This window comes from Microtus ochrogaster, chromosome 8, assembly GCF_000317375.1.
Source record: "Microtus ochrogaster isolate Prairie Vole_2 chromosome 8, MicOch1.0, whole genome shotgun sequence".
Classification (NCBI taxonomy): domain Eukaryota; kingdom Metazoa; phylum Chordata; class Mammalia; order Rodentia; family Cricetidae; genus Microtus; species Microtus ochrogaster.
Window position 1 is genome coordinate 33,247,631 of NC_022015.1, and position 19,799 is coordinate 33,267,429.

Below are 19,799 nucleotides of genomic sequence, written 5' to 3' on the forward strand. Positions count from 1 at the left end.
GAATCCCCTTGATCCCTTTATGTTTTCTTATTGCTATTGCTAAAACTTCAAGCACTATATTGAGGAGGTATGGAGAGAGTGGACAGCCTTGCCGTGTTCCTGATTTTAGTGGGATGGCTTTGAGTTAGCTGGGTCTTAAGTAGATCTATTCCCAGATTCCTGAGGAACCACCACACTGATTTCATAGTGGTTGTACAATGAAGTTTGCAGCCCCACCAGCAATGGGTAAGCTGTTCCCCTTGACTCATATACTCTCCAGCATGAGCTATCATTTCTTTTACTTATCTTGCCTCTTCTTACTGGTGTAACATGAAATATTCAAGTAGTTTAGATTTGTATTTTTTGAAGACTAAGGGTGTTGAAAATGTCTTGAAATGCTTCTGAGCCATTTGTGATTCATCTTTTGAGAACTCTTCGTTTAGTTTTGCATATTTTTAGACTAGGTTTTTATTTTCTTGATGTCCAGTGGTATTAGATATTATCCTTCTATTGGATGTGTAATTGGAATAGATCTATTTCCATTCTGTAGCCTGTCACTTAGTCTGAATGATTGCTGTAGGAAGTCGTACAGCTTGTGGTGACCTGCCTACTGGGGCATGACCTCTTTTATTATATATGCTGATGCAGAGCCTGTGTCTGCCCCTTATTCCATGGCTGCTCTTTTGGATTGCTAGATTCAAACTCTGTTCTCTGTTCAAGCAGAGAATTCTGATTTGTGTGTTTACCCCTAAATAAATAACCATCTATTTCTCAATTCTGAGCTAGTGTGGGATTTCTTTTAAGCATCCATTTTCACAAATGATGGTGCCTTTGCCTTAAAGAGGATTTTAGGTTTCATGTGGACCAATTTATTAATTGCTGTACTAACTATTCTATTGCTGTCCTGTCCAGAAAGTCTTTTCTTGTGCTAAGGAGTTCTAGACTATCTCCACTTTCATTCTATCAGATTCAGTGTATCTGGCCTAGCATTGAGGTCCTTATTTCATGTAGAGTTGAGTTTCATGCAAGTTAAAAATCCAGTTCTATTTTCATTGTTCTTCTTTAATTAAATTTTTTATTACTTTATAAATAACACCAATCAAAATTTTCATTTCCTCCCCTCTTCCCATTTCCCTTCCACCCCCCCCCACACCTTCCCTCCCTCCCCCTCAAGCTTTGAGAGAGGGCAAGGTACCCTGCCCTGTGGGAAGTCCAAGGCCCTCCCCCCTACATCCAGGCTTAGGAAGATATGCATCCAAATAGAATAGGATCCCTAAATGTCAGTACACGCAATAGAGACAAATCCCAGTGCCATTATCATTGGCTCCTCAGTCTGCCCAAATTGTCAGCCACATTCAGAGTTTCCAGTTTGATCTCATGCTTGTTAAGTCCCAGTCCAGCTGGATTTGGTGAGCTCCCATTAGCTCAGGCACACTTTCTCAGTGGGTGGATCAACCCCTGGTGATTCTGACTTCCTTGCTCATATTCTCCCTCCTTCTGTTCTTCAACTGGACCTTGGGAGCTCAGTCTGGTGCTCTGATGTGGGTCTCTGTCTCTATCTCCATCTGTCATGGGACAAAGGTTCTCTGGTGATATTCAAGATAGTCATCAGTCTGACTAAAGGACAAGGCCAGTTCAGGCACCCTCTCCTCTACTACCCAGGGCCCTAGCTGGGGCCATCCCTGTAGACTCCTGGAAACCCCTCCAGAGCCAAGCCTCTTGCCAACCCCAAAATGGCTCCCTCAATTAAGGTATCTCCTTTTCTTCTCCCATATCCATCCTTCGTCTCAAACATCCCACTCCCCCAAGTTCTCCTCAACCCTCCTCTTCTCTCCTCTTTCTTCCCCTCTCACCTTCCCCCACCCACTACCACTCCCATGCCCCAACTTTTTCCCTGCAATCTTATCTACTTTCAATTTCCAGGAGGATCTATATATGTTTTTCTTTGGGTTCACCTTATTACTTAGCTTCTCCAGGTCATGAACTATAGGCTCAATGTCCTTTGCTTATGGCTAGAATCCACTAATGAGTGAGTACATACCATATTTATATTTTTGGATCTGGGTTATCTCACTCAGGATAGTGTTTTCTATTTCCATCCATTTGCATGCAAAATTCAAGACGTCATTGTTTTTTACTGCTGAGTAGTACTCTAATGTGTATATATTCCACATTTTCTTTATCCATTCTGCATTAAGGGATATCTAGGTTGTTTCCAGGTTCTGGCTATTACAAATAATGTTACTATGAACATAGTTGAACAAATGCTTTTGAGTATATTCCCAAGAGTGGTATTGCTGGGTCCTGAGGTAGGTTGACTCCCAATTATTTGAGAAACTGCCACACTGATTTCCTGTTGATTGCCTTGATGGGTTACTTAGTCTAGCGTTAGTAACCATCTGGCAGTTCAGTTATTCCAGGGTCCCGGAGAGGCACTATCTGTAAGATAAATGGGCTAGGAGAGAAGAAGAAAGCCATGCTACATTTGTCAGAGCCTCCGTTTATTAGAGATGGTGTACAGCTTTATATAGGGTAAGGAGTTGGGGGATGGGCACAGGGGCCTGAGCTCTTGCCGCGTGGTTCACATTGGTCATGTAGCCAGGAGGTTACCTTCGGTCAGGTCACATAGGCCAGGAAGTCGCGAGTTGCCACACCTAGTTCCCTAGGTAGTTTGTAATGTGGGGTGGGTTCCGCTAACAGATAGCTCTCCATCAGCCAATTTGGGTGTGGGGTAGGCTCTGTCAATAGAACGATTCCTAACACAATTATGGGTGTGGGGTTCTCTGTAGACTCCCCAGAGTGATGGTTCCTGCAATGATTTTAGGAGGAAATTGGCTCCCAACAATTTCCAAAATGGTTGTACAAGTTTGCTTTTCTACCAGCAATGGATGAGTGTTCCCCTTACTCCACATCCTCTCCAGCATAAGCTATCATTGGTGTTTTTGATTTTTAGCCATTCTGACAGGTGTAAGATGGTATCTTAAAGTTGTTTTGATTTGCATTTTCTTGATAGCTAAGGAAGTTGAACATGTCCTTAAGTATCTTTTGGCCATTTGAAATTCTTCTGTTGAGAATTCTCTCTTCAGTTCAGTACCCCATTTTTAATTGGGTTATTTAGAATTTTAATGTCTAATTTTTTGAGTTCTTTATGTATTTTGGAGATCAGACCTTTGTTTGTTTGTTGGTGAAGTTCTTCTCCCATTCAATATGTTGCCTTTTTGTCTTAATGACTGTGTCCTTCACTTTATAGAAACTTCTCAGTTTCGGGAAGTTCCATTTATTTATTGTTGCTCTCAGCATCTGTGCTGCTGGTGTTTTATGTAGGAATTAGTCTCCTGTGCCCATGTATTGCAGGGTACTTCCCACTTTCTCTTCTTCTTCTTTTTTTTTTTTTTTTTATTTTTCGAGACAGGGTTTCTCCGTAGTTTTTGGTTCCTGTCCTAGAACTAGCTCTTGTAGATCAGGCTGGCCTTGAACTCACAGAGATCCGCCTGCCTCGGGCTGGGGTTAAAAGCATGCGCCACTACTGCCTGGCTCCCCATTTTCTCTTCTATCAGATTCAGTGTGGTCAGATTTATATTGGGGTCTTTAATCCATTTGTACTTGGGTTTTGTGCATGGGGATAGATATGAATCTATTTCATTTTTGTACATGTTAATATCCAGTTTTGCCAGCACCATTTGTTGAAGATGCTCTCTTTTTTCCATTGTGTAATTTTAGCTCTTTTGTCAAAAATCAGGTGTTCATAGGTATGTGGATTAATATCTGAGTCTTTGATTCAATTCAATTGGTCAACCTGTCTGTTTTTATGCCAATATCAAGCAGTTTTTATTACTGTAGCTCTGTAATAGAGCTTGATGTCAGGGATGGTAATGCCTTCAGAAGTTCCTTTTTGAACAGCACTGTTTTGGTTATCCTGGGTTTTTTTTTGTTTTTCCATATGAAATTGAAGAATGTTCTTTCAAGGACTGTGAAGAATTGTGTTGTGATTTTGATGTGGATTGCATTGAATTTATAGATTGCTTTTCGTAGGATTGCCATTTTTCATTATGTTCATTATTCCTATCCAAGAGCATGGGAGAGCTTTCCATTTTCTGGTATCTTCTTCAATTTCTTTCTTCAAAGACTCAATGTTCCTGTTAAACAGGTCTTTCACTTCTTTGGTTAGTGCTACCCCAAGATATTTTTGCTAGCATTGTCTATTGTGAAGGGTGATGTTTCTCTGATTTCTTTTTCACCTTCTTTATTGTTTGTATAGAGTATGTCTACTGATTTTTTTTAATTGATCTTATATTCTACCACAATACTGAGGGTATTTGTCAGCTGTATGAGTTCCCTAGTAGAATTTTGGGGGTTACTTATGTATACTAACTTATCTGAAAATAGCTAAAATTGAAATTCTTCTTTTCCAATCTGAAGTCCCTTGATCTCCTTTTGTTTTCTTATTGCTCTAGCCAGAACTTCAAGAATTATGTGAAATGGACATGGAGAGAGTGGACAACCTTGTCTTGTTTCTGATTTTAGTGGAATCACGTTGAGTTTCTCTCCATTTAATTTGATGTTGATTGTCAGCTTGCTGTATATTGCTTTTATTGTATTTAGATATGTTTCTTTTATCCCTGATCTCTCCAAGACCTTTATCATGAAGAGGTAGTGGATTTTGTTGAATAGTTTTTCAATATCTAATGAGAGGATCATAACCTTTTTTTCTTTCAGTTTATTTATATGGTGGATTTCACTGATAAAGTTTAGTATGTTGAACCTTCCCTGCATCTTTGGAATGAAGCTGACTTGATCATGGTGGATGATTTTTTTTATGTGCTCTTGGATTGGTTGCCAGTATTTTATCGAGTATTTTGCATCTATTTTCATAAGATGATATTAATCTATAGTTCTTCTTGGTTGAGTCTTTGTGCATTTTCAGTATCAGAATATTTGTAGCCTCATAAAAAGAGGTTGGCAATGTTCCTTATGTTTCTATTATAAGGTACAATTTAAGGAGTATAGGGAATTAACTATATGGTAGAATTCTACACTGAAACTATTCAGCTCTGGGGTTTTTTGGTTGAAATGCTCTTGATGACTGTTTCTCTTTCCTTGCAGGTTATAGGTTTAGTTAAATTGTTCACCTGGTCTTGATTTAATTGGGATTAAATGTGTGTGTTACCACTATCTGCTCTGTAAGGGTGACCAGTGAGGCTGTTTTACTTTCTGATCTTCAGGCAAACATTTTTTTTTATTAAAATACAAATAAAATGCCCAAGAATGGAAAGATAATAATGGAGGGCAGGAAGGATTGTGTGGCTTGCCAATCAGAATCCCTACCAGGTGTGACTACTGGGAGTCTAGTCAAAAGCATTTCTGGAACCTAGAATTTGACATGAAGGAATGGGGATGGGCTAGGAACAGAGGAAGACAGATGAGAAGGTTTACAGGAAGAACAACTGGGTTCACTCCAAGGCTTAATGATGTCCCCTAAGTTTAGGTGTGGAATGGGAGGAGAGACCCCTTCAACCAGGCTGCTATAGAGCTTGTAATGAGACTGGAGAGTTTGGAATGAGGGACAGGAAGAAGAATGATAAATACCTACCCAGTCCTAGCCTGTTGTGGCCCTGTAGGTCCCAGATAGAGGGTTTTATAGATGTCTGTGGATGACATAAAGGGATGAGAAAAGACTAGATAAAGTGTGTAGAACTTTGTCATCTCCTCTTTAAGTCTAGAATTCTTTCAAAATGCTGTCACTGTGTTAAAGGAAGCCGTTTGTTGGTTCCTGGCTGCTCGGCTAGCGTAGACCTGAAGTAATCACACAGAAACTGTATTATTTAAAGTACTTCCTGGACAATTACTTAAGCATATTGCTAGCTAGTTCTTACATCTAGAATTAATCCATCTCCATTATTTTATATTTTACCATGAGGCTTGTGGCCTACTTGCAAGGTTTCAGCACATCTGTCTCTGGTGGAGGCTTCATGGCTTCTCTCTAACTCTGCCTTCTTCTTCCCAGCCTTCCATTTAGTTTTCCTCGCCTATCTATGTTCTTCCCTGTCAACAGGCCAAGGCAGTTCTTTTATTCATTAACCAATAAAAACAACACATAAACAAAAGGACCTTCCACATCATTTCCCCTTTTCTGTTTAAATGAAAAGGAAGGTTTTAACTTCAACATAGTAAAATTACATATAGCAAGACAAGTATCAAGCATAAACTACAGTTACAATATTTATGTCTACTTTTTCTTTTAGCATATCTAAGGAAAACTATAACTATAAATTCTTCAAATCCATCAAAGACTCCAGAAGAATATATTACCTATATAAACTGGAAGTTCATTGCAAGCAACTTCCAAAACTCTAGAATTGACAGAGACATCTTGCTGCCTAAACAGTTATCCAAAGTTCTTCTATAATGTTGGGGCATCCATCTTTAGCCTACAGGCCCATAGTATCCAGCAGTCTTTTATTCTGCCTTGTAATGACAAAGTCCACCAGTTGCTTTCTTCTGAGTCCTGAAAAATGTCTAGCAGTATCTTTCAGGAAACAGGAACCTTGAAGGACCATCTCACCTTTAGTCAAGTTTAGCAGTCATTTCTCTGTGGGTTCTTCAGGTCCAATTTTTACAGCATACCATGAAGCAGTCCAGGCAAGACCAGTTTCTTCCCCAAATGGCTAACAAACTCCATAAGGAGCCTCTTCGATGTCCATCTTCTCTTTGAAGTAAGTGGTGCTGCCAGGTCCAGATGTGTCTCACTACCATGAAAAGTCCTAAGTTCTTAAACATTTAAACGCCATATTTTGAAAGATTTGAAGAATACCTATCTAACTGAAATATATCTCTATATATCTAGAAAACCTAACTAACATGACTATTATAGATGATTATCTATTAACCTATATTTCTTATTTATACATCCCACCACCCAGCTAGCTTTACCTGAAATAACAGCACATAAATTGTATTCTTTTAAACACTGCTTGGCCCATTAGCTCTAGCCTCTTATGAGCTAACTCTCACATATTAATTAACCCATTTCTATTAATGAGTGTAGCACCATGAGGTAGCTTACCAGGAGAGATCTTAACCTGTGTCTGTCTCGGGTGGGAGAATCACGATGACTGCCTGACCCGGCTTCTTTCTCCCAGCATTCTGTTCTGTTTACTCTGCCTACCTAATTTTCTGTCCTATTAAAGGGCCAAGGCAGTTTCTTTATTTAACCAATGAAATCAACACAAACAGAAGACTCCCACATCATTTCCCCTTTTTCTGTTTAAACAAAAAAGAAAGGCTTTCACTTTAACATAGTAAAATTACATATAACAAAACAGTTATAAAGCAAGAATTACAGTTACAATATTTATATCTATTTTATCTTTTATCATAACTAAGGAAAACTATAACTATCCATTCTTCAATTCCATCAAAGACTCCAGAAGGATATAGTATTACCTAAGTAAACAAGAAATAAGCAACTTCCAAAACTCTAGAAATGACAGAGACATCTCGCTGTCTGGACAGTCACCCAAAGTTTCTCTGTACCATTGGGGTATCCATCTTTGACCTACAGGCCCATAGTATCCAGCAGACTCTTACGTGAAGCAAGAAATTTCAACGACAGTTCAGTCACTTTTTTCTGTGTCCTGAAAAATGTCTTGTAGACTCTTTCATAAATCAGGAAGCCTGAAAGATCATCATTTTCAAATGTGCTGCACAAGCACAATATCTAAATCAAGAGCAGAAATATTCATTTAACAAAATTGACCTTAAATTTGTATCAATAAACCAAGAGCCTTAATATGCAAAGTATCCATCTCTACAGCATATCCCCCTTTAAATATAAATAAATATTTATAAACAGTATTTGGGAATTTTGGTGTAGTACTGTAGACTACTTTCTGTTGAGTGGGGGTGCTGTTAATCAGGTCTTTTATAGTATATCCTGTGTGCTAGGTTCATCTTACTCAGGAGTTGGACAAAGTAATTTTTTGAGGGGTGTTCAAGGTAACGTTTCAGGAGGTCTTGGTCCATCAAATCATAGTAGTATGGAAGAAGAACCTCTTTTCCAAAGCAACATATCCTTAGACTCAAATTTTGAAGTCAAGATACCTTTATAATATACATGCTGGTTTGGCTTAACAGCCCATACAATGAAATGTCTCTCTGTGCTTAGCTCCTTCACAGTCAAAAAATTCAAAGAAAACAATAATATACATAACCCAGACTGTCTGTGTACATTCCATCTCTATGTAGCTTATTATTTTTTACTCTATTATGACTGTCTGTACTCTGTCTCTTTAAAGACCTTTATTTTTTAACAATTTTTATAACTCTTTATATTTTTTCTTTTCTCTCCCAAGCCTATGTATATTTATACAACAGTATGACCCATGTAGAGTACCTTTATGTCTGAATCTGTCCTATTGTGCATCTGTAATTCTTTACTGTCCAGGAGTGCTTCTTAAAATGCTAAGAGCTTCTTAAAAACTTAAGCTGTGGCATTACTAGGGTATACCCGTTACTTTTTGCTTTCTCCACACAGTCCAGGATTGTAGAGCTTCTCACTGCCTCAGAGAGCCATGCACAGTGCCCCATTTCTAGGCACAGAGCTGGTCCATATTGCTACCAAGCAAGCCATAGCATGTTGCTCACAAAACTCATTCAAATGCTCCATAGCTGGACCTCCAGTTGGAGCTATTCATGCTGGTGAACCAGAAAGCCACTTTTTTTTAAATGAAGCTGTACAGTTTTTACCACACCCTGTAGTGCCTTGCTCACTACAAGCCCATCTAGAAAAAAAATTTGTAGCTACCAAAAGCCATGCTTAACTCTGTTCTTTTGTGTCTAGAATCACTTTTTAAACTTTTAGGTTTTACATGGATGTAACTAGCATGTGTTGGAGCATCAATTTGTAGCAGGAGGCTGCTTGTTTGTCTCAGTTGCCCAGAACTGAAATAACCACACAGAAACTGTATTATTTAAGTCATTGCTTGGCCCAATAGCTCTAGCTTCTTATTGGCTAATTCTTGCATATCGATTTAACCCATTTCTATTCATCTATGTATTGTCATGTGGCTGTGGCTTACTGGCTAAAGTTTCAACACATCTGTTTCTGGTGGCAGGTCATGGCTTCTCTCTGACTCTGCCCTATTCCTCCCATGCCATATGCCAAGCCAGTTTTTTATCCATTAATCAATAAAAGCAACACAGATAGAAGGACCTCCCACACCATTACTGACAACAAGGATTTTAGACTATGATAATGCTTTGGCAACACTGAAAACACTAAGAACAAAATAAAAGGGCAAATTGCTATCCTAAAAGATGTATGTGTGATTTTTGTGTGTGTGTATGTGTGTTTGTGATAAACATAAAGGAGCATCGACATTACAAACTAAAATAAAAATGTTTACACTACTTCTGAATTTTAAATATACAAAAATTCCCAGACTAAGGATGCCATTTTTAACTGTATTATGTTTCTGTATATAGTGAAACTGAAGACAACTGACATCCCAAAACCTTTGACTTGGAGAGCAAGTGTGAGAATATACATTGGAGACGTGAATTCATTTGAGGACACATGGCTGGCACTTTTTTGAGGAACTAGACTTTCAAAGAAGCAGTCTGATGAGTATAAAACTCCCCACAGCTCCAGGGGAGCTGAGGCGTGCTACAGAACGCTCTTGTATCTTGGACTCCTGTCTTGCCTAGCTCACGTGGATACTCAATCTCTGTCAGTCAAGGTCAGGATACAATGTGTAGATTGTCCCTTTCCACACAAAATTGTTCATTACAACATCAATACAGACAGTGATGGCCCATGAAGCTAGAGAAATCTGAGATCCTTTCCTGGTGAACTTAAACCAGTGAACATCTAACCCTGAGAGCTTCTCTGCTATGTTTTCAGCTGAGACTTAGGTGTGAAGAAGTGAGCTCCAACTGGGAAAGCATCTGAGTTCCTGTCATGGAAAACAGAACCTGTGGCTTTTCATTCTGCCCTTGGGGCCAAGATCTTTTTTATTGCCACTTTCTAATGTTGACATCACAGATAGATGCAAGGCCACTTCAGCCAGGGCCCTGGGGTAGGCTTCCCATGGGGCCAAGACTGCTATGGATTGCATCACACAGCCAAAGCTACCTAGATTTAAACCCAGATTATCTGAAGCTAACAGATACCTCTGTACTTCTCAGGACCAAAGCATCCCTGAAGCCCAAATGTTCTGGTGAGGACATGATCTAGCCAATAATCTTCTGTAGGATAAAGAGGCATCTCTCTGGGAGGGGTCACCAACCCTATGGCAAAGTCTTAGGGACATATCTGGAAAATATCCTTCCTTTCAAAAATCTTAAAGTGTATTGTTACTTAAGTTTTGCTATTCTTTCCTGTCAGCTGTTCAATCAGGAGATGTAATTATACAGTCTTGGTGTGAGATTGGAGACACAGGGTCTCTGATGTCAGAAGAACATAAATATATTGCTATGGATGTTTCTGAAATCTAGAGAGGAAAATCAACAGGTCCAGGAACTATCTCTGGATAATGGCTAATAGTACATTTGCTTTCTCTCTCTCTCTCTCTCTCTCTCTCTCTCTCTCTCTCTCTCTCTCTCTCTCTCTCTCTCTCTCTCTCTCTCTCTCTGTCTCTTCAGGTTTCTTTATACATATTCTGTTGGATATCCAGACTCATGCCTATGGACATACAGGTAAGCTTAATACTCATGTACTTTTCCAGATTTTTGAAAAACAGGGATATTTTTTCTCCATGTAGATTTCATGTGTCTTTCTCACAACTAAACAAAGACATGGTAGGACCACGTTAGTTGAGGTTTTGGAATAAGTAAGTCTCAATTCCTTAACTAGGAAGTAGAGTGATGATTGGGGGTGACTCAAATATTTGTGGGTACAATCCAGCAGGAATTCCTGTATCAAGCTCCTTAGCCTCTCTGGGTCACCTGTGACATTTCACCCTCATCCCCCTGAGGATGACCTGCAGAGCTACTTCACTTTCCCCAGGAGGAGGAATGACCCTGGATTCCCTCTTTTCTTATTTTCTCAGGCTGCCTGGACAACACAGACACCAAGCTGCTCCTACCTCCTTTGTACAGGCAACTAAAGTGCAGGTATTAAAGGTAAGTGTGGGACAGGGAGCATATTCTCACATGTTTGACATAGTGATTAACTCTTAGATGTGTGAATGCTGACAAAGAGGTATCCTCAATTGATTCTGGCCTCACAGACACATAAGGTAAAGGCTGTGTGGTCTTTAAGGGACATCAGTGGCAAAAAAATAGATGAAGTCCAGATCAAATTGCATTTTATATCAGTAACAAATGCTATTTAGAATTGGGATTTCCTAGGCAGGATTTGAGATGTTTCTGAAAGTGTGCTCTTGTTTATCTTAGCTTCCTGTATTTTGTCTGCTAAATCTGGAAGCTGAGTCTATTACTCTTGGTACTCAGGGACGCCATGTACAAGTCCCAGCCACTGCCCAATGACTATTAGAGCTCTTTGTGAAATAGAAGGTCTACTGGTTGTGTGTAGACTAATCTGAGGTTGTATGATAACAGAATTATGAATGTCCCCAGGAGGAAGTTTGCAGGCATGCCAGTCCAGTTCATGCCATTGTCACATTGATCTTGATTTGCTGGGTTTAAGGTGGGACTAAGGCAAACACAGCTGGGTCTCACCGACACTACTCTCCTTGCAAACCCCTCTGGAGCAGGGATGGAGAAATGGGGCTTGGCATCATGTGTGGGAAATGCCTGTAACTGAGCTTCCAGGACTGTTGTGTTTTAGAGCACTCTACACTGGAAACATGTGAAATGCTCTACTGTGAAACCTGACTTGTATTTTCATGCTACATGTGATTGTTGGACGAGAGCAGCCTGCCATACTGTGTGCATTCCATGTAGCAGACCACAGAGGAACGTCCTGTCACCTGTCACTCTTAGCTTCTGATTCATAACTCACATTCAGTAATGTTCCCTTCACTATGCCCTAATTGACAGAGTCTGGTAGTAGGAAGTGTCAAGTGACCAATACACACACAGTCCAGCAGGACCCAGTCTGGGTTGCCACAACGCCATGTCTTCTCAACAATGCCTGCGTTCTCATAATTCAGGGTGTGTGTTTTCTGAATAGTGACTGGCAATGTGAAATCCTACAGGGATGGCTTGGTTCCTTCAGATGGCTCTCTGAGCTGCCTTGCAGGAACTGGGGCTGCGATCAGCGGAGTTCCTATGGCACAAGGTATTGAGAGACACCCTAGATTCCTTAGGAACCCCCTTTTCCCCCTTAGCTTGAGTATGAGTGTTGAATGTTATGTTCTAGATTAGTGTCCTAGTGGAATAGAGTTCCAAGACAGGAAGTTCTGGGGTCATTGTTGTCACCTGCATGAGATGTCACACTGTCACAAAGACCACATTGGTTATGTCTCCAGAGAATCGGTCACTCAGTGAATGTTCTGTGTGTTATTCCCCACAATCTCAGACAAGCAGCCAGCACCAGAGGAAACTGTTCTCACTGCCCCTGTGCCTTTCCACAGTCCCACTGATGATCACGAGTGACCATGTCTTCATAGCATCCACACCACAATCACCAGTCACTGTGTCCTCATGGATGGCTGATGTGACCATGGCCAACTCTCCCTCCATGTGTGATGATGTACAGCATGTATGGAATTGTTTGTTCAGGAACTTGTACTCAGGGTCCACCCATATTCATAGCAGAGCCCATGTGGGGCGTGTCCTTGATCTGATCATTCCTTTATCATGTGATCCATGAGAATAAAATTTAAACTTTGTTTTCTTACCAGAATAGGTTCTTCGTTACACAGCATTGAATATTAACTGAGATTTAAAATATTTTTTGTTAATTAGAATAAAGGTCATTCTTTTTTTGCCAGAATCCCAAGCTACGACTCCCATCCTAAGTGTACACAGTGTTATCCATGGCTCCTGAAAACCAGTCAGTTGTGACCATGTTCATCCTACAAAGCTTTGTAGATGACCCCTGGATCCAGGATGCCCTCTTCTGCTTCTTCTTTATCTTGTTCATGGTGGCCATAGTTGGCAATGGCCTGATTATCACAACCATCCACAGAAGTCCCAGCCTCCACACACCCATGTATTTCTTCCTAGTTAACCTTGCCCTGATGGATGTGATCTGCACTGTGACTGTCCTACCCAAGGTCCTGCAGAGCCTGGTGACCGAGAACACCATATCTTATGGGGGATGTCTCCTACAGATGTTCATCTTCTCCTGGGTCCTGGGCTCTGAGCTTCTGCTCTTCTCTGCCATGGCCTATGACCGCTATCTTGCAATCTGCCGGCCATTGCACTATGGAACCCTCATGAGTGGCAGGGTCTGTGTGGCCCTTGCAACCTTTGTGTGGTTTACAGGGGCTCTCAATTCCTTGGTACTCACTTGTCTAGTGTTGCCACTGTCCTTCTGTGGCCCCAATCTCATCAAACACTTCTTTTGTGAAATCCCTTCTGTGCTCATGCTGTCCTGCAGCCCCACCTTTATCAACGACATCATGACTGTCATTGCAGACATGTTCTTGACTGGTTTGAACTTCCTCTTGACCATGACATCCTATGGCTTCATCATCGCCAGTATCCTGCGCATCCGCTCAGCTGAAGGCAAGAAGCGTGCCTTTTCCACCTGCTCTGCCCACCTGATAGTGGTCACCCTTTATTATTCCACTGTGCTATATACTTATGTCAGGCCAGCCCTAGGAACTGCTGGTATGCTGGACAAGGTCATTGCTGTTCTGTATACCACTGTGACCCCATCTCTGAACCCCCTGATTTATACCCTGAGAAATAAGGAATTCAAAGCATCCTTTAAAAAAATTTTATTTCCACAATGATGACATGATCTTTGAGTGGAACTCTGGAAGAAGTGGGCAAGGAGTATAACAAATCACTTAAGCCTTAATTTAGGCATCTCCTGATTCTGGCGGCCACAGGCTAAGTCATGACCTGAGCTAAGAAATACAATACTTTTTACCTGATAACACTGATTTCTACTCATTTAAATGTTTTAGATAAGTTTAACTATTTATACTTCGTACTTAGAAATGTGTTCAAATATGTTCAAAGCTATTAAATGTTAAGCTATTTCTATGACTTACTAAATCAAATCTAGTTAAATATCGAGTGCAGTCCTTTTAGTGAACCCCATTTGATAATATCTGAACCTCTGCAGAAAAGACCAAGAGTGAATGGCTAAGGAGTTAGCGAATAGTGAGCCCTGCCCACCCTTGTTCTAGTCATTTGCTGACCTAATTTTTCTGTCTTCATCTTTCTCACCCTTACCTCACAGTTTTCCCTGGTGCTTGGTTCATTCCCCAGGTTGAGGGAAGAAAATCCGCATAAATGCCCTGAGTTACAGGCTGAGTCTTAGAGCCTAGGATCCCCATGGAACCTTCCCTGATTTCAGCATTCAAAGATGTGAGACCAGAACCTGATACTGACATGATGCTCTCTTGTCAGACACCACGTCATTGGAGAGGTTTGTTAAATCATAGCTCTAACGTGGACCTCAGCATTTCTCCTGCCTGGATGAGTTTTGTATAAACTAACCATCCATCAAGGTTGCTACTATTCAACAATGCTTCTTGTATGTAGTGTTAACACAGTGAGCTCTGTTCCACTGTGACAGGAACTCAGAAATAAAGAGCTTATCAGATGCATTTGTCTTGGTGTGAGCATGTATACCTTGAGCCTTTCACACACTGTGGGGTTTGTCTATATCCTAGAGAGTCACGTGACTAATATAGAACAGATGTTTTAAAACACATGATTAACAGATGAAAGTAAGGAGTGTGGAGAAAAATAGCAGGTAAAGCAGAACCGTGCCAATGGTTTATGGCTGTGATGGTTAACTTAATATATTCATTGTTAACTTGGCTGGATTGATCTCCAAAAATTTTCCTAAGAGACTCCTCCATGATTATCTTTCAATTATTTCTAAAGACAATTCACTGCACAGCTGTGTATCATCTTCAAAGTGCATAGTACAAGTTGCACTTGGACAGGGAAGCATGGGACAAGGGGTGGGGGAGGAGAAATCAGTTTAAATTCCTCTGTTCCCTGCTGCTACATGGTAAGGAAACAGCTCCACCACACCTTCCACTGCTACAAGGCTTTGCATTCAATGATTCCAAAGTGATGTGACACTTTTGACTCGTAAAGGAAGACTGAGGGGTAGCATGTGAACCGCTGAAGAAGAGCACTTGACTATACGTAAAATAGGGAGAAGACACAGATCAGATCATTTATTTACCAACGTTCATATTGATATAGTGATGTACACATACCGGAAGTAGTAGCTGATAAATAAGTACTTAGCTCAGAAAAGCAAGGCTCTCTGTGTCCCTTTGGGCAGGCAACATGACTTTCTATATAAAAGAAGAGCAACTGTCAGGTCTTGGGGTGGTGGTGACGTGGATCAATATATATTTGGTGTACGTAGACATGTTTCAACTAATCAAAACTACCAACACGGGACAAAAACACACATCCAGGTTCTGAATTTGAAGGCAATTTTCTATAACATCCACAGTCAAACACAAAGACAGAACACAAAGCACAAAGACAGGAAGATACTCTTAGCAAGGCAGGTGAGAGACAGGCTTACCGTGTCAGAACGGCAATGTACATATTTCCAACTAACATCGAAGGGAGTGCAAAAGTCTCTTCAAAGCGTCCTTGACATTCTTGTTCTTCAGTGCACAGGTGAAGGGGCTCAGCGTGCAGCTCAGGAACTCTTGTACATTCCTGCGGGCAATTAATTTCTCTCTGGGCAAGTTGGAAGGCGACACTGAACTTGGATGATTAATAGAGAGCATAATGATGTGGTGTAAATGGAGACTGATTCTTCATTTCCTGACTGCCCCTGCCCCGAATAATCACACAGAATTGATATTAATTAGAATACTCTTAGTCCAATGACTCAGAAGTATTCCTAGTTATCTCTTAAATCTTAAATTAACCCATTTCTATTATGAGGCTTGTGGTTTGTTTCTTCTTGCTTCTAGGGCGGTTACATGGCACCTGCCTGACTCCGCATTCTTTCTCCCTGCATTCAGTTTAGTTTTCCTGCCTATCAGTATTCTGCCCTTACATAGGACAAAGCAGACTCTTTATTAACCAATTGTAATAAAACATATCCATAGCATATAGAAGGGAATTCCATATCAATGTGGCCTGGTACTTTGCATGTAGTTGGACCCTATAATCACATACAGAGTGGCAGTTTTAGGAGATGTGACTTTGTTTGAGAAGGTTGAAGGAAGTGTGTCACTGTAGGGGTAGGCTTTGAGGTTCCCTAAGCTCAGAATACCGCCCAATGTTTCAGTCAACTTCCGTTTGCCTTCTGATCAAGATGTAGCCAGCATCACATCTGCCATCCTCCCTACCATGATGTTAACCTCTGAACTGAAAACCAACCCCAATTAAATGTTTTCCTTATAAGAGTTGTCATGGTGATGGTGTCTCTTCACAGCAAAAGAAACATTAACTAACACAGATGAGATGAGTAGGTAGATAATGCCTTCTGCTTCTCCCCAGCTGAGCACATGTGCTGGATGCTGGTGATGATGAGGCACTGGGCACATGTGGCAAGTTGCTTAGACCGACTATATCCTTGGATGGGGTGGTGAACATGGGGCTCACAGAGGAAACATACCTCCGCTGTATTGAAAGGCTGAGGGGAGAGCCAGCCTCCAGGCTTGCAGCAACCACAACACTTAGCATTTCTTAAAAATGCTCCTTGTCAGTAAAAGATATCAGATACACAATAGGATAAAGTGAGACATAATAGACCTCTAAGCAAGACACAGTGTGTTTTAAAAACAATGTACATAGGCTTGGGAGAGAGAGGAAAAACAGTATAGATAGTAATAAAAAGAAATAGCTTTAAACAATAAAAGAAAGTCTTTAAAGATACAGTAAAAATAATATAAAAAGGCACACAAAGATGAAAAATATGCAGAGTGTCTGAATGATGTATATTGTTGTGTTTTCCTTTAATTTATTGAATATTTTGTAATTTATTTCGTTTTAGTTTTTTAAACAGAAAACAAGCTGTCTTTTTTCATTTTACATACCAATCCCAGTTATCACTCCCTCTCTTCCTTCTTTTCCCTTCACCAATACCTTCCACCACCCCCATCCACTCCTCAGAGAGAGTAAGGCACATTACCTTGGGGAAAGTCCAAGGACCTCCCCACTATATCCAGGCCAAGCAAGACTTCCATCCAAAAAGAATAGGTTTCCAAAAGTCAGTACAAGCACGAAGGAGAAATCTTTGTGCCACTACCTGTGGGCCCCCGCAGGCTGCCCCAGCCATACAACTGTCACTCATATTCAGAGGGACTATTTTGATTCTGTCCTTGTCCGGCTGGAGCTGGTGAGCTCCCATTAGCTCAGGTAAACTGTTTCAGTGCGTGTCCCCATCATGGTCTTGACCTCTCCTCATGTTCTCACGCCTCCCACTCTTCAACTGGACTTTGGGAGCTCAGCCTTTTACTCTACTCTGGGTCTCTGCCTCTGCTTCGGCCAGCCACTAAATGAAGGTTCTATTGTAGCATTTAAGATATCCATCAGTCTGATTACAGGGCAAGGCCAGGTCGGGCACCCTCTCCTCTATTGCTTAGAGTCTTAGCCATGGTCATTCTTATGGCCTTCTGGGAATCTCTCCAGTGTGAGGTCTCTTTCCAGCCCCATAATGGCTCCCTCATCTCTGTCCTTCCTCCATCTAGACGTGCAGCCTGCCCCAACCATGGATGCCCTCACTGACAGGAAGAAATGCCCAGTAGCCACCAAGAGAGGCACATTGTATGTTTGTCTGTCACATAAAATGCACTTCTGTTACTTCTGTTCCTTGACATGACATCAGATTCTTAGTCATAGGTTCCAACTAGTTCATCAACAGCTGGATCAAGCCACACCAGTGCTTTCTATCTCCTTAACAGACACAGGAAAACACCTTCCTGAGGGCCACTTTGACATCCTTATTCCTCAGGGACTAAATGAGGGGATTCAGAGTAGGGCTGACTGCTGTGTACAATAAGGTCACCACCTTGCTATTTTCCAAGGAGGATCCGGAGCCAGGCTGCACATAGGCATAGATGATAGTGGAGTAATACAAGGTGACCACTACCAGATGGGCAGAGCACGTGGAGAAAGCACGCCTCTTACCCTCGGCAGAGCGGATGCGTAGGATACTGGCAATGATGAAGCTGTAGGATACCATGGTAAACAGAAAGTTGACCACACCAAAATAAACATCTGCAATGACAGCCATGATGTTGTTGAGGGTGGTCGGGCTGCAAGACAGCAGTAGCAGTGCTGGGATTTCACATAAAAAGTGATGAATTTGGTTGGGGCCACAGAAATGGAGCCGTGCCATCAGGCCAGTGTGCACAGATGTGTTGATTGCACTGATGGCCCACACACTGGCTGCCAGCAGGACACAGACTGGCCGACTCATCAGCATGCTGTAGTGCAGTGGGCGGCAGATGGCCACATAGCGGTCATAGGCCATGGCTGTGAGTAGCAGCAGCTCAGCCCCCAGAACCCAGGTTAAGAAGAAAAGCTGGGTCAAGCATCCCTTATAAGAGATGTGGCTGCCCTTCCCCACCAGACCCTCCAACATCTTGGGAAGAACAGTGGATGTGCAGGTAATGTCCAACAGAGCCAGGTTTGCAAGGAAGAAGTACATGGGGGTGTGAAGACCTGGGTTCAGGCTGATGGCCATGAAAATGAGGGTGTTTCCTGCAAGAGCCAGGATATAGAAAGTGGAGGAAAAGGCCAAGAAGAAAGCCTGGAACCCAGGATCCATAGAAAATCCCTGCAGTATAAACTCTGCCACATCCGTATAGTTGTTCATTGCGATTTGAAATTGAGCCCCTGGGAGTTACTGTGACACAGGTGGGTGTGGTCAAGGAGACACAGGGTGTAGAGCATCCTTCATCTCTAATAGGGTCTTTCAGGTGTGACTAGGAATGCTTGTCATGGGTGCTGTTGCTGTAGAAAACACATAATTAACATGATGACATCATCTCTCAACATAGTATGTGCTAGTCTGAGCTCTGCACTCTGCACACAAAAGACCCAGAACAAAAGGAAACCCTGCCTGTGGTAAGCAGTATCCCTCTATAACAACTGTTATCTTTGGTATTTATTATGTCCTATGATATCTTAAGACCTGGAACTCCTATAAACATATGTGCCATTCTTTTAAAAGATACCAAGGGCCAATCTGGTCCCCAGCACAGGATTTTTGTACTTATCAAGGAATAGGCGAGGCTTCTCAGATGCAGGCTGCAAAACAGTTCTGGGGAAGCATGCTTGGGGGACTGGAACATGGAGCAGTGGCAGTATAACATGCAGTTGGAACAGACGGTCTTGGCTCTCGGGAATGACATCCACATATCTCTTGTGAACAGCCCAACTGTCTATTTCTTCCTGGATACCCTAAGCACTCATTGTGGATAGTAAACCCAGTGAGGCAGATAGGATCTTGTGGAGTCTTATGCCTTTCAGGGAAGGTGTCAGGCTGTGCTGGGGCTAGAAAAACAGCATTAAAGGCATGGACACAGCTTCAACCCAGGCACCAAATTTCTAGGCTATCACCCTTGCTCAGTCTCAAGTCTGTTTTCCATACATCTCATACACCTAGTAATATCTAATCACCCAGGCCTCTTCATACATATGGATCTCTGGCCGAGGAGAACATAGACTGATCAGCATGTGGTTAAAAAAAAAAGTTCTGACCTCTCTAGTGTCTCCATGGGAGTTAGTTGTCCCAGACCCTT

At 41.6% G+C, this 19,799-nt stretch overlaps 2 protein-coding genes across 2 annotated transcripts; one reads left to right on the forward strand and one right to left on the reverse strand.

The window, feature by feature from the left end:
* The first annotated feature begins 12,920 nt into the window (after window positions 1–12,920).
* LOC101987038 (olfactory receptor 13G1-like) lies at window positions 12,921–13,844 on the forward strand. The gene has a single exon (XM_005351471.2). The coding sequence runs from the start codon at window positions 12,921–12,923 to the stop codon at window positions 13,842–13,844; it is 924 nt and encodes a 307-aa protein (XP_005351528.1).
* A 4,163-nt stretch (window positions 13,845–18,007) lies between these two features.
* Window positions 18,008–18,871, reverse strand: LOC101993426 (olfactory receptor 13A1-like). The gene has a single exon (XM_013347840.1). It carries the CDS (start codon window positions 18,869–18,871, stop codon window positions 18,008–18,010), a length of 864 nt encoding a protein of 287 aa, XP_013203294.1.
* Window positions 18,872–19,799: the final 928 nt, after the last annotated feature.